Source organism: Lampetra planeri, chromosome 29 (assembly GCF_965212315.1).
Source record: "Lampetra planeri chromosome 29, kcLamPlan1.2.h2, whole genome shotgun sequence".
Taxonomy (NCBI): Eukaryota; Metazoa; Chordata; class Hyperoartia; order Petromyzontiformes; family Petromyzontidae; genus Lampetra; species Lampetra planeri.
The window spans coordinates 5,427,504-5,441,059 of record NC_136135.1 but is presented as its reverse complement, the minus strand read 5'-3'; the positions used below and the strand labels follow the sequence as shown (position 1 = coordinate 5,441,059).

The following is a 13,556-nucleotide window of genomic DNA, read 5'->3' as shown; positions in this document are numbered from 1 at the left end:
TGTATGCAATTAAAGCATTGCATTTCTACAGAGGAGCTGCAATTTTCTTTGTGTCAGCAGCTCGGTATTTTTTCATACTAAATCTTGTAGCGAGTACAGCGTATGGTCTGTTTATATTATTAATAATACTTGCCAAAGTGACGGTTGTTTTTTTCCCATCAGGATGAGAAAAACCAAGTGCTTACAGCGTATATCTGGTATCGACAGGTACATTCAGCTATTACGTGGCATTTTCTTTATTTGGTATTCATAATCATCAACCGTGATCTAGCCCATGTTGAATACCTCCCAAAATCGTTGCAACCGCTGATGGTTCCGCATTTCACAATCCATCTTACTGTCATGCATCAGCTGATCATGGAGCTTCATCCTCTTGAGTAGACATCGTCTCTGTTGGGTGTGTTCCTTCCTTCAGTTGCCATTCTGTCACCAGTCTCATCCATTGGTCCTTATCTGTACTCGTGAAGTGTCTCAACCAAATTATTTGTATCTTTCGGTAAAGTCATGTAGATAGGTTAAAAAATAATAAATAATAAAACTACGACGTTTCGATCGCAACACAAGTGACCGTCATCAGGAGGAAAACAGGGAGGGGGGCCTAACCAAGTCTACATTTCTAACCAAGTCTACATTTCTTGACAGTTAAGATTCCGCCTTTAATTTGTATTTGTTCACGGGTTTCCCCTCTCTGTTCCTCTGACTGTAACTCCCAGCATGCATCTGCCTATGCTGAGTTGCATGTTTGTAAAAAAATTATCCATGTTCTTTGCCAGAGTCCATGGTTTCAATCCATGCCATAGCAGTAGATTTGGTCCTCGTAAAATAATAATGAATATATGAAGATCCTGAAATCTGATATATATTTAAACTTGAATACAAAACTATAGACGTAAACTTGTACGGCATTTGAGTTACAGTTCAGATTTGTGCCGATTCCTGGAAATGGTGTATGGTATTAAGAGTGCTATCCTCTGAAAAAATAACATGAATGACCCTGTGATATAATTCACAACAGTTTATGACCGATCCCCTTGCGTGCCGTTGCGGCCTTCATAGGTGATCGCTAACAGCACTTGACCCAATAGTATGTTAAGGTTATACGGGGGGGGGGGTCTTTGTATTTTTGTGGCATTCGTTACATGATTCCACTGGACTGACAAAAATAATAAATAAACCACTAGAATGAGAAAGTATATTCTCTGAAAATATCAAAGGGGTCATTTATTTACTTAAATTGTATTATTGATAGATGTTTCTATATTTATTTCTAACCAGTGAGAATATATTGAAATAAACTCGAATTTGTTTATTTTCAGGCTATACGGGGGATTTTTGTCTATGAATTCACCTGTGGTATTGTTTAACAATGATCACTATTACCAGGCATTTGCATGGGAAAACATAAGAGCAGATGGTGGGATGCTGTGAGGGCAGATCTTGGAGGTCACCACGTGTCTACTGTACAGCAGCAGCTGCTGCCGGATCTTGCAGAGAGTAAAACCGAGTTGGTAGCGAGGTGCGGTGGCACCAACGGCTTTGTCCACGATGCCGTCTCGTCCTCGATCTATTGTTTGACTCCTATATTTGTTATCCATTGCAGCGGTGGACTGATGAGTTCCTACAATGGGACCCTGTCCAGTATGACGGCATTGAGCAAATATCAATTCCCACGAACAACATCTGGGTTCCTGATATTATGATAAGCGAGTTGTAAGTAGAATTGTGTACACACATTCCACGTGGTGAAATCGTGGTACATGCTAAGAGCACTGATTTCATTTCGCGCATTCCAATAAAATGTTTTAATAAAATTGTGCAGAGTAGACTCTCAATAATCCACGTGCTGTTTATGCGATTTGTGGATTAATCACGCATCTGAGATTTTGACATCTATTGACAACTCATCAATTTTCCCTGAAACCCAAATTAACAATCTACAAACAGTTCTACATTGTTATTATTGGAAATGTTTATTACAAGTCACGTGCTTAAACTGAACAATTATGTTGCTCCAGTTCATCCGAAATCCATGTGATCGCCTCTACAGTACAGTAGTTGTATATCTTTACAACAGTGGGCGGAGTTTGATTTTTCTTGGCGTGGCTCTGCTTTCCACTTAAGAGGCCGGGTCGTCTGTGTGGGAGCGGGAAAGTGTTATCACTGGGCACACGTTTTTGGCAAAGAGATCCGCGATCATTTATATTTTTATTTTCCTCGATTTTGAATTATCCACGGCCGTCCTCCCGTCGACTGTAGTAACTTTCACCGGTACTTTGTTCAAATGTAAACTGTGACTTCAAGTGTGGTTTTTCGGGTTGGGCTGAGTGTTAATGGCTGAAAAATCTTAACATATATATAGGACTGCAGAGCCTGGGCAATGGTTGGCACCAGCTCCCTGCCTTCTAGCCGTGTCTAAGTTTCCAAAAAAAATGTATCGAACAACAACGCTATATAACACTAAACTAGACATTGAGTCATTTGCATTCCATTCTCTATTCCCAAGGATGCCCGCAGTAGTGCGTGCTAAAATCTCAAGGAAATATATGCTCAACCGGCTGTCTAACCTGTAACAATAAAGCGGCTATAAAATGTACGTGTTTCCGTATATCGTGACCGTTTTTAATGTTGTCTGTGTGTGTGTATGATTTTTCAATACAGCGTGGATGTGGGAAAGTCACCTGATATCGGATATGTCTATCTAAGTTATAATGGCACGGTAATGAATTACAAGCCACTGCAGGTGGTGTCCGCGTGCAGCCTGGATATCTACAGCTTCCCTTTTGATGTGCAGAACTGCACTCTGACCTTTACCAGCTGGCTTCACACGTGTAAGCGCTGCTCGCCGGTTTGAAAAAAGTTCCGTGCACCCACTGACTCGCAGATTTGTTAACAAGCCGCTCCACCGGCGCAACTCGACATGACTTCATTCATTTATCTAATTGATTTTGCAGTGTGTATCGAGCAGAAACAAATTACAGGGTGTGATTACACATTTTTTCTCTCAGAAAAATGAGCAAACTGCACTAAGATTCGATCAGTGAATCAATTGATGAGTGTATTTGGCTGCTCATCATGCCTCCGTGGTTGATAAAAACAAGTACCACTTTGTGGGTAAGTCAACAACGGTTGTAAACTGTTCTCAAATCACTTAGACTTTTTGAGAAGAACAGGTTTTGTTTGAGCACACTATGCACGACCACTTTGAATTCAACACTTAACATTACACTGGTCAACAAAAAAACAAACAAAAATTCTGGCCTGGACTTTTGCAGCTGTTTTAGACTAATTTCAGGGTGCTGATTCCAAATCTGATCTCAGATTTGCTCTATCACATCTCATTTTTATGCTATCGGCATACCCCATTTTCATTGATTTTACCCGAAATTAATTCCGTCACTTATGATTGCAAGTTGTTGCGAGTCAGTGACTGCTTCAGTGTTAAAATATGGTGCTGTATTTTTAGGATAGTGTGTTTATAATATCATTTTATGTAGATATCCACATTTATTTTATATTTTTCTTCTGCAGTTTTATTGAAAATGCAATATTTGATATCTCAAAAACCTGATGTGATATACAAAAAAACTGATGCCAGATTTGGAATCAGCACCCCAAAATTACCTTAAAACCGTTGGAATACCTTATGCCAGAAAAAGTGTGTTGACCAGTGTTATATTTGTTTGTGTACACGCTGAACTTATTTTTCGCGCCGTGCATAACCAATCACGCTAATCGGAGGTGTGGATGATTTGTATGATTTCATTTCAACTGCTACTTTGTTTTCACCTAGCCAATGACATTAACTTAACCCTGTGGAGGACCCCTGAGGAAATTAAAGAAGACAAGTCCATCTTTTTAAACTTTGGAGAATGGGAGCTGATATCTGTTCCCAATGAGTTACTCCATCCTCTCTATGGTGAAAACCGCTTCTCCGAGTTGAAGATTTACGTGAGTCTTCCCCTTCTGTTTTGTTCCTAGAAAATAAGCATCATTTGGAGGGGGGGGGTCCTGTGGTGGTGCAACGGTCAGCACACTGAATATGCGATCCAGAGGGTCACCGTGTTCGATTTGGCGCAAGTTTACTAAACTACCTCATCCCTGCCCCACCTCCACCTCCACCACCTCTGTCCACCCGTCAGTAGAAATGTGTGCACCACAGTTCATAGCCCGGCAAGGTCGAGTGTGGTGGGGTAAAGTGTGGGTATTTCCCGCCTCTTCCAAGACTTCAGGCCATTGTGGGAAAGTAGGACAGCTACCGTCTACAGCGTCCTCTAGTGGAGGCCCTAAGTGAGCAATTGCAGTGCCTTTCCATCTTACTCATCTTAGCTTCAGCAGGACCAGTCCATACTTAAATAAATAAAGATCACCTAGCTATTTAATCTTGACTTAAAGCTTTCGTGACTGCAGGAATTCATATTCTTTGGGTTTTTCGGTAAAGTCACGTAGGTTCAAATAAAATAACAAAAATAACGAAAAACTACGGTCGTCATCTTCCTCATCTTCCTGATGACGACCGCTTGTGTTGCGATTGAAACGTCCTAGTTTTTTGTTATTTTCTTTGAACCTATCCACGTGACTTTACCGAAAGACCCAAAGAATATCTATTTAATATTGCCTTTGTAACTCTCATTTCTTTGTCGATATTGACAACAACAAAACCCTCTTTATTATCCACCAATTTTGTTTGAACTATTGCAGGTGGTCATACGCAGACGGCCTCTGTTTTATGTGGTCAACCTGATCATGCCGAGTGCTTTCCTGATGGTGATGGACATCGCTGGCTTCTACCTGCCCCCAGACAGCGGAGAGAGGGTCTCCTTTAAGATTACTCTGCTTCTGGGCTACTCGGTGTTTCTTATCGTCGTCCAAGACACGCTGCCGGCCACTCCGATTGGAACACCACTCATAGGTACTTCCGTGCGTATTATTATCGACGTGTCATCACTTTTGTTTGCTCGCCTAGAGCAGGCGTCTGCAACCAAAACAGCAAGGGGAGACATTTTTTTCGAATTCGGTCAAATAAATTATACAATGTTGCACGTGGTGACTGCGAGACAGTGGTCCTTCGTGAAAAAAAACGTCGCAAAGCCGCCCTTCAAGAGCCCCATGCGGCTCCGGAGCCACGGGTTACCGACCCCTGCAGATAATTAACCGGACTTCCATGGTGAACCGGACTGTCATGTTGAACTGGACTTCCATGGTGAACCGGACTTCCATGTTGAACTGGACTTCCATGGTGAACCGGACTGCCATGTTGAACTGGTCTTCCATGGTGAACCGGACTGCCATGTTGAACTGGTCTTCCATGGTGAACCGGACTGCCATGTTGAACTGGACTTCCATGGTGTACCGGACTGTCATATTGAACTGGTCTTCCATGGTGAACCGGACTGTCATATTGAACTGGTCTTCCATGGTGAACCGGACTGCCATGTTGAACTGGTCTTCCATGGTGAACCGGACTGCCATGTTGAACTGGTCTTCCATGGTGAACCGGACTTCCATGTTGAACTGGTCTTCCATGGTGAACCGGACTGCCATGTTGAACTGGTCTTCCATGGTGAACCGGACTGCCATGTTGAACTGGTCTTCTATGGTGAACCGGACTTCCATGTTGAACTGGACTTCCATGGTGAACCGGACTGTCATGTTGAACTGGACTTCCATGGTGAACCGGACTGTCATGTTGAACTGGACTTCCATGGTGAACTGGACTTCCATGGTGAACTGAACTGCCATGTTGAACTGGACTTCCATGGTGAACTGGACTTCCATGGTGAACCGGACTGCCATTTTGAACTGGACTTCCATGGTGAACTGGACTTCCATGGTGAACTGAACTGCCATGTTGAACTGGACTTCCATGGTGAACCGGACTTCCATGGTGAACTGGACTTCCATGGTGAACTAGACTTCCATGTTGAACTGGACTTCCATGTTGAACTGGACTTCCATGGTGAACCGGACTTCCATGATGAACTGGACTTCCATGGTGAACCGGACTGCCATGTTGAACTGGACTTTCATGGTGAACTGGACTTCCATGGTGAACTGGACTTCCATGGTGAACTGGACTTCCATGGTGAACTGGACTTCAATGGTCAGGGATCGGCAACCAAAATAAGAGCCAGTTTTTTCGAATTTTAAGAGCCGCACTGCAGTGCTTAAAGAGCCGCATGCGGGTTTGGGAGCCGACCCCTGACCTAGACAATCAACGGTGGCTTTGCCCTCAATGAGACCCTTTATTCTGAATGTGTCCAACATGTATCGACTCTCCTCATTACAACAGGTGGTTAGGGCTGTTATCACGCTTTTTACATTTGGAATGTTCCTCTCCCCGTTTACATCACGCCATTAGCCACCCTGCTTGTGTGTTGTTTTAGGCACCATTTGGCACCCAGTTCACGTAGTGTTTGCAGGCCTCCATCACTCAGTTTGTGACAGAATAATCCTCCGTTTGTTTATTGTACAACAACAAAAAACAGGTTGCAGTTTCAACCAGGACCTTTGCTCTACTTAGATAGCACATTCCACCGTGCCTCAGTCTGCGTGGTGGAATGAACCAAAGTGCGAAGGGCTGTGACGCAGCTCGGGCAGAACTGATAAATTACGCTATTTCCCCCACAATTCGTAAACCTGAAATGTATACACACAGGCTGTGGAATTCTGCACCTTTGGGCATGGCCGTAAGCGCGGCTGTAAGGCGAACGTACCACCCTTTTCTCGTCTTAGACACAGATTCCTTCAACGTTTGCCTGAAGCACTCCACCACCCCATTGAGCCTCCTTAGATCTTCCAGCTGGAGGTGGCGTTGCTGGTTTCACGCCTGGCAGCATTTGTCCCCACGAGTGCTGATGTTTACACAATGCGGTACTCGTTTAAGACCGAGTCTACTTAGGGGGAGGCCCAGAACCGATTAGCACCTCTGATTAGCACGGTTGGCTGCGTATGGTGCGGAAGAAGTTCAATTTGTTCGGCGACATGGGTCCTTAAGTGTTGTGGTCGTTAAACGAGTATAGGAAACTAGCTTGTTAGCCCGTCATAGGACGGAAGCTGTAATATGGCAGTGGTTTTTGCACGCAACTACGTCATAAAACACCTGACGTAATGTCACAGTAGCACTGAATTTGTAGTGGGTTCGATTGAGGCGCACACTCGAACTGGAGGCAACACGTTTATTAACTAACACAACAGGAAACTCTTAACGTTAACAGGATAACGACATTGGGTGGTAACCACCGCTCCTAACTTAGCTAACACACGGGGGATACTATATTACCGGACCAGGACAGCTCAACACGCTGCCTGGTCCACTAGCGGAGACCCGAGACCGAGGATCGTAGATGATCGGCTTCCTTCCCGGAGTTGACCCAGCGGAACAGCCCCGCTCCCTCCCGGGACTTGCTCAAGTTTTGACAGATTTTTGCGTACGTACTCAATGGATGGCCCCTAATAATACAGACCCCAAGTGGCTTTTGTAAGCGTATATTCGCTTAAGGCAGGCACCATACATGTGTTAGGGTGAGTGGTAGTGCCAGCATGACACGTGTCCAGACGCCTCCATCTTGAACCTGGCTGACGTCCATGACCGCACCCACCACGACGCCAAATTCACATGGAGTCCGCACCACAGAGGAGGGCCTGACTCGAAGCCATGAACTCGGTGATTGAAGCCGGCCAATCGCCGACTGCGCAACACTTCTAGATTTGAAGCTTTCGTGACTGCAAGGATTCATATTCTTAGGTTTTTGTCGGTAAAGTCACGGAGGTAAAACATTAAAATTAATAAAAGTAAAATAAAATAAAAGTCACGACGTTTCGGAGGCAACACAAGCCTCCGTCTTCAGGTGGAACCGTCACAGCCACGACAGCTGTATCAAGTAAATGAGAGATTGCAAGAGCTACCACTCCGTATATATAATGGTTGGAGAGGGGGGAAGGGCCACTTTTTATTCATATGGTAAGGTGAGGCTTAAGAGGGTGAGCCTTTGTTATGGAGAGGTACGGTTTGTGACTAAACCTGGCCTACATAACAACACTTATCATTCGTGTACAAGTCTCGTGGATGTTCACAGTCGTGTAAACACTGCAACGTTATCAGCCCACCACTTTATTGCAGTGTCTCTCAAGGGGCAACCGCTGTCGCTAATTGTTGAGGTCTTATGTAAGCGGTCGGCTTGAAAGGTTTTTTTATGCTTTTGCTTACAGCCTTTCTAACGGGGGGATACCAAACATTTCGGGAAACTAATGAATAATCAAGGTTACTGTTATTTCAGAGTACTGTGTGGGTATTCACGCATTAAGTGGTCATTGAATATAAATTTCGAATATTGTTTTATCAGCTCGCGTAAAAATTTTAGATGCGTCGACTGTACTGTGCTTTGAAAGAAAAAAAGATGCTGCAGAAGTTCCCCTTTTCATGATCAGGGGTGTTTTTTTGGGTTCTCCGCGGGTTTTTTAAGCAGGGGTCTCTTGTATTGTTTCAACCCTTTGGGGTTGACACGTGTGCTTTCTGGAGCTAGGAGAGGGAAGGAGAAAACATGACAAGTCATGGTAGCATTCATGCCGATGACCTTGACGCATTCTTGACACTTTTGCAGCGAGATGCAATTTCATGACTGAAGCTCGGCAGATTGCTTCTTCGTGTTGCTGCTGCTGCTGTCTGGAACCCCTTCCACAAATTTTAGGGAAGGTGAAGCCACGTGGGAAGCCACGCGTCGCTTCTGCTGCATGGTGGCTCCTTATATGTCGTTGTAGGGGGGGGGGGTCATCACCGCGTGCTGCTGCTACGTGTGTCCACAAATTCACGATTGTGTCTTGAGTGCGTGGCTCATGTAAATTATCACGATGTTTTAGAAAGGCACTTAGAATCAATGTAGTCACATCCGCTCATGATGAGACAAATCTGAGAAGCCAATATTTTATATTTTGGGCCCCCCAAAATTACTTTCCCGGACATTGATTGGTGTTTATCATTGGGCAAGTCACCCAAAAGTTGTAAATTGTTTGAGGTGTTGTGTTGAATTCTCAACCTATGGAAAGTTGCATTATTTTATTGTGAAAATAACTAAAGTGTTGAGAGCTCGCCTGCACTTTTCCCAGGGGGTACCCTGATGGCAGCTGTCTGCATGTGGGCATTCATCTTCCAGTCGGGGGTCAATATATATACAGATGTTTTCCTAGTTAAGTACGGTAAATTGCGAATAAGTTTTCAAGTTTGGCAAAAAAGAAAAGAGCACGGTCATGTGTCTTCATCACGGGATCTCAAAGTCCACTGCGATTTAGATGGCGCGTATTGTATGATTAATAACCCAACAATGTTAATCGAGGATGCCAATGGGTTGAACCATAGACCTCTGCAACCAGGAGCAAACGTATTACTGCACGGCCATATCACCGCCCAAAAATATGCGATCATTAGTGAACAAAGTACCTTAATTTTGCTTCTGTGCAGCATGACACAAAACCCAACCTAATACCGGTGACTATTTTTACGTGTACTGTACAAGTATATTTCACTGGTTATGATATTCAATCTATAATAATGTCTATGTCTCCCCCCCCCCCCTCTCTCTCTCTGGACAGCGGTGTATTTTGTGGTGTGCATGGCTTTGCTTGTGATCAGTTTGATGGAGACCATCTTCATTGTGCGACTGGTCCATAAACAGGATGTTCAGTCACACGTGCCTCCCTGGCTTAAAAAGTGGCTTCTCTCCAGAGGTTCCGTCATATTATGCAGGAAGCAAATTCCCTACCCTCGCAGTGTCACCTTTCCCAACGATGGAGCCCAGAATGTCGCTGATAATGGTGAGGCCTTCCAAACACACCCTGGCAATAACACGACACGTGATCATTATTACAGTACCAGCAGCAACTACAACAAATTAATGGATGAGGGCCTCCCCACGATGTATGACCGTGGGTTGCTTGACCAAACTTCACCATGCTGGTCAGTGCAGGTTGGTGAAGGGGACATGCTGTGACGTGCCAAGGACCAGTTCAGATATCATTCCTCGCCACTCGTGTGAACCATGGGCCTGGAATCAATTCATTAATGCTTAAAATGGTGTTCTAAAAGTTATTAGACTGTGACCACATCATCCAGAATGCGCCCAATCTCTTCAGATCACTGAAGCTGAGCAGAGTTTGGGCTTCGATAGTGCTTGGGTGCAGGTTGTTAGAGGCAGGCTACATGGTAATCAGCAGCAAAAATCTGTATTTTTATGCACTCAAGTCTATGTGCCCCGCCTTCACCAATCAGAATTGACTAACATGAAGTATGGTCAGGGAATTAAAAAATGTTTTTTATAAAAAATGTATTCTGGACAAACGGATGAGGTTATCGCCGCAACATGCATGGTGTGGAAACCCTCATCCAGGAGTAGATGAAACATGGCCTCTACAAGCGCAAGAATCAAACTCCAATTAAGACAGTGTTTAATATTTATTGTATTTATATATGCTTGTTTACCCAGTGAAGTCTCACCGAGTCCTGTCATGTTGTCGCAGTCGGGGGGTAATGTTTGCAATGTTTCATCCCAATTGCGTCATTTGCAGATAATGTTTCAGCTTTGGGATATTTGGACAATAGCAGTTACATTGTGTGTGTCTAGCTGTGGTAGGAAACCAGAGAACCTGGAGGAAATCCATGCAGGACAGGCAGGGAGTCCATACAAACAAGCTCCACACAGAAAGGCTCCCCTGAGTCAGGGATTTAACTGAGGCACAAGTATTTGTGCCTCGGTTGTCCGACTGAACATCTGCGACAAAGACCTTAATTGTTCATCAGATATCTCCAGGCAAAATAAACATTCTGATTCTGTTTCACGACTGTGCCATCCTGCCACCCGTTTGCTCCCCTCGTGTCTGTCAGAGAACCCAAGTCCCTTTTTCCGCTGTGAGGAGAAGGTCGGCGAGCATGGAGGCGAGGGTCAAATTCCGGCCGGCACCATGCGCCGTGTCCTCAGGGAGATTTCGGGCCTCAGGAGGCATCTGGACAAGCAGGAGGAGGAGAAGCAGGTGACTGGGGAGTGGCTGCAAGTAGGGCATGTCTTGGACAGCCTCCTCTTCCGCCTCTACCTGCTTGTGATCGTGATGTACACTCTGACCCTCGGAATTCTCTGGTCCATCTGGAGTTATTCCGAAACATTGTGAATGGTTTGAGTAATCTTCTTGGTTCTTTCGGTAAAGTCACGTAGAAGGGAAGTAATAAAATAATAAAAATAAAACATAATAAAATTATTCTCACGACGTTTCGGCCACAACGCAAGCAGCCGTCCTCAGGTGTAATTGATGATTTCCGCTACACTTTTGGTCATGATATTACTTTTAAAGCCTCTTTTTTCAACAGCGACAATAGCAAACACCCGTAAGGTAACAAACATCTCAAAACGCAGTTCTTTAGCCTTGGGGGGGAGGGGGGCCCTGATGGCAGCTGTCTCTGTGCAGCAGAATGTCAACACAGCACTGGCCTGAAAGTGGGCATTGGTCTGCCAGTATGGTGGGATGTTGTAAGCAATTTGACATTTTAAATATACAAGAAATAGAATTACATTGCTGGAAAGGAAACGAATTAGATTGTATATTCTGTAACATCAGTAATATGTCGGTAATATTTCAATTTTGACTAATTTGAACCTTGGTGCCAGCACAGGAGGCCGACCGTTTTTTTTCTTTCGTAAAACATCGGAGGGATCTTCAACGTCCACCATGATGCAGACGGTGGACATTGTACAGTTTATGCTGTCACAGGTATTAACCTGGGGGTCCAGGTTTCTTGAACCACAAACCTCTGCAATAGGCGGCAAATGTGCTACCGTACAGCCTTGTCACAGTTTACCTTCCATTGCGATCTATCAGGCTAAGCACTGGGCTGGTATGCACAGTAATTAAACATGATTAGCGATTTGTCACAGCGCCAGCTTTCATTTAGGAGCTGCAAAGTAAGGCTGCGGAGATTCCATCACTGCTTGTAAGAGCTGGTTGCCTGAGCTCATTCAGCAGGCGAACGAGATTTCATAGAACACAAAGGTGAAGATGTGGCACGCATGACAGAAGAACAAATAAACACATTCCTGCGGAGGGAGCTGGTAGGAACGTTGGGTTGCTCGGTCAATGGCCAGGGTCAACGGCGACGTGGTATATTCCGCAAATATGCCCGACTGTGCGGGCGGGCACAAGCCGCGTGAGTAGGTTAAACGTTGATAAAGGCACCAGTGGGAGAGCAGCCCCTCCCCACCCAGCCCCACCCCTCCCACCCCCCACCCAGCCCCTCCCCACCCTCCCCACCCAGCCCCACCCTCCCCACTCAGCCCCTCCCTACCCTCCCCACCCTCTCCTCCCCACCAAGCCCCACCCTCTGCACCCAGCCCCTCCTTCCCCACCCAGCCCCTCCCTGCACGACGGACGGACAAAATAATCCCCTGTGGGCTGGTGTAACCAGGAGGTTACTACCAGTAACAGTATTGAATTACATTGGTTGCAAATGACCTTTGCGATCCACAAAACACGGTTAAAATTGGAGACTTCTGGAGAGGACAAACATTTTGAAGGTCGTCTCAAGATTGTCTCCGTCATTAAGCATAAACAAGTGACCGTGATAATAGGAAGAAAACCCCCATCACATCACGGCGCTGTAACGGTAATCATTCACAAGTAGAATAAACAACATGGTCAAGTAGTTGCACAGCGGTTGGCGAACTGCACTACGATACCGAGGATAAATATCAAGCCGTGACATCAGTGGCGAGCTCTATTTCAGCTGGTCATGGGGTACCACCTTATCGGTGGCGAGATGTTAACTACCTCGCTTTGTACACGGGAGGTCGTGGGTTCGATCCCAACCCTGACGCCTGTATATTTGAAGTTTGTATATTCTCCCCGTGGTCACGTGAATTTTTCTCCAGGTTTTCCCCTCCACATTAAAAAAAAACACGTGCGTTTAGAGTATTTGGCTGCGATACATTTACACGTGAGAAACCACTTCGTTGATCTATCATTTATGTCTAGGCTGCTTTTGAAAACGAGCTATATAGCTTAGTGGGCCTTTACTTGGTAAAATAAAAAATTAACCCGTAAAAAACAAAGTTTTTCACTATAAATCCTTTATATGCGTGGCGGCTAGAGTCCTCTCGTCCTCTGGCTTGAGATGACTGCCACCTATGGGTCAGATGATTGCCTGCCACCATTAAGCAATTGGTAATTAAATATAAAAAAAAATTCCTAAAAAGTGTAAAATTTTGGGAAAAGATTTTCACGAAAATAAATTGTCACGCACAACGAGTCTGTGTGCAAAATGTCAGCTCGATTGGATCACGGGAAGTGGGTTAAAAAACGACCGAAAGATTTGCACGGTCGTAAGCGCGCAAGCAAGCAAGCAAGTGAACTTAATATAAAGGATTTAAAAAAATAGTTTCGTTTATCCCTTCACCAACCTGCGCTGGCCAGCGTGTTAAAGTATGGTCAAGCAATCCGCCATATCCAACTCGGCATGGGCAGGCCTTTATCCAGAACGGTAGATTGACTCAGGGCTGTAGATAGTGCTTCTTAAGATAACG

The 13,556-nt window shown here is 44.9% G+C and overlaps 1 protein-coding gene across 1 annotated transcript in view; it reads left to right on the top strand.

Moving 5' to 3' along the window:
* HTR3A (5-hydroxytryptamine receptor 3A) overlaps nt 1–12,154 on the top strand; it is a 50,773-nt gene extending 38,619 nt beyond the window's left edge. The window contains exons 4-10 of the mRNA XM_078607987.1: nt 163–207; nt 1,601–1,710; nt 2,659–2,828; nt 3,791–3,948; nt 4,699–4,909; nt 9,586–9,807; nt 10,790–12,154. Of these exons, the coding sequence (XP_078464113.1) occupies nt 163–207; nt 1,601–1,710; nt 2,659–2,828; nt 3,791–3,948; nt 4,699–4,909; nt 9,586–9,807; nt 10,790–11,154 (1,281 nt within the window). The 3' untranslated portion in view covers nt 11,155–12,154. The remainder of the gene's footprint in view (nt 1–162; nt 208–1,600; nt 1,711–2,658; nt 2,829–3,790; nt 3,949–4,698; nt 4,910–9,585; nt 9,808–10,789) is intronic.
* Nucleotides 12,155–13,556: the final 1,402 nt, after the last annotated feature.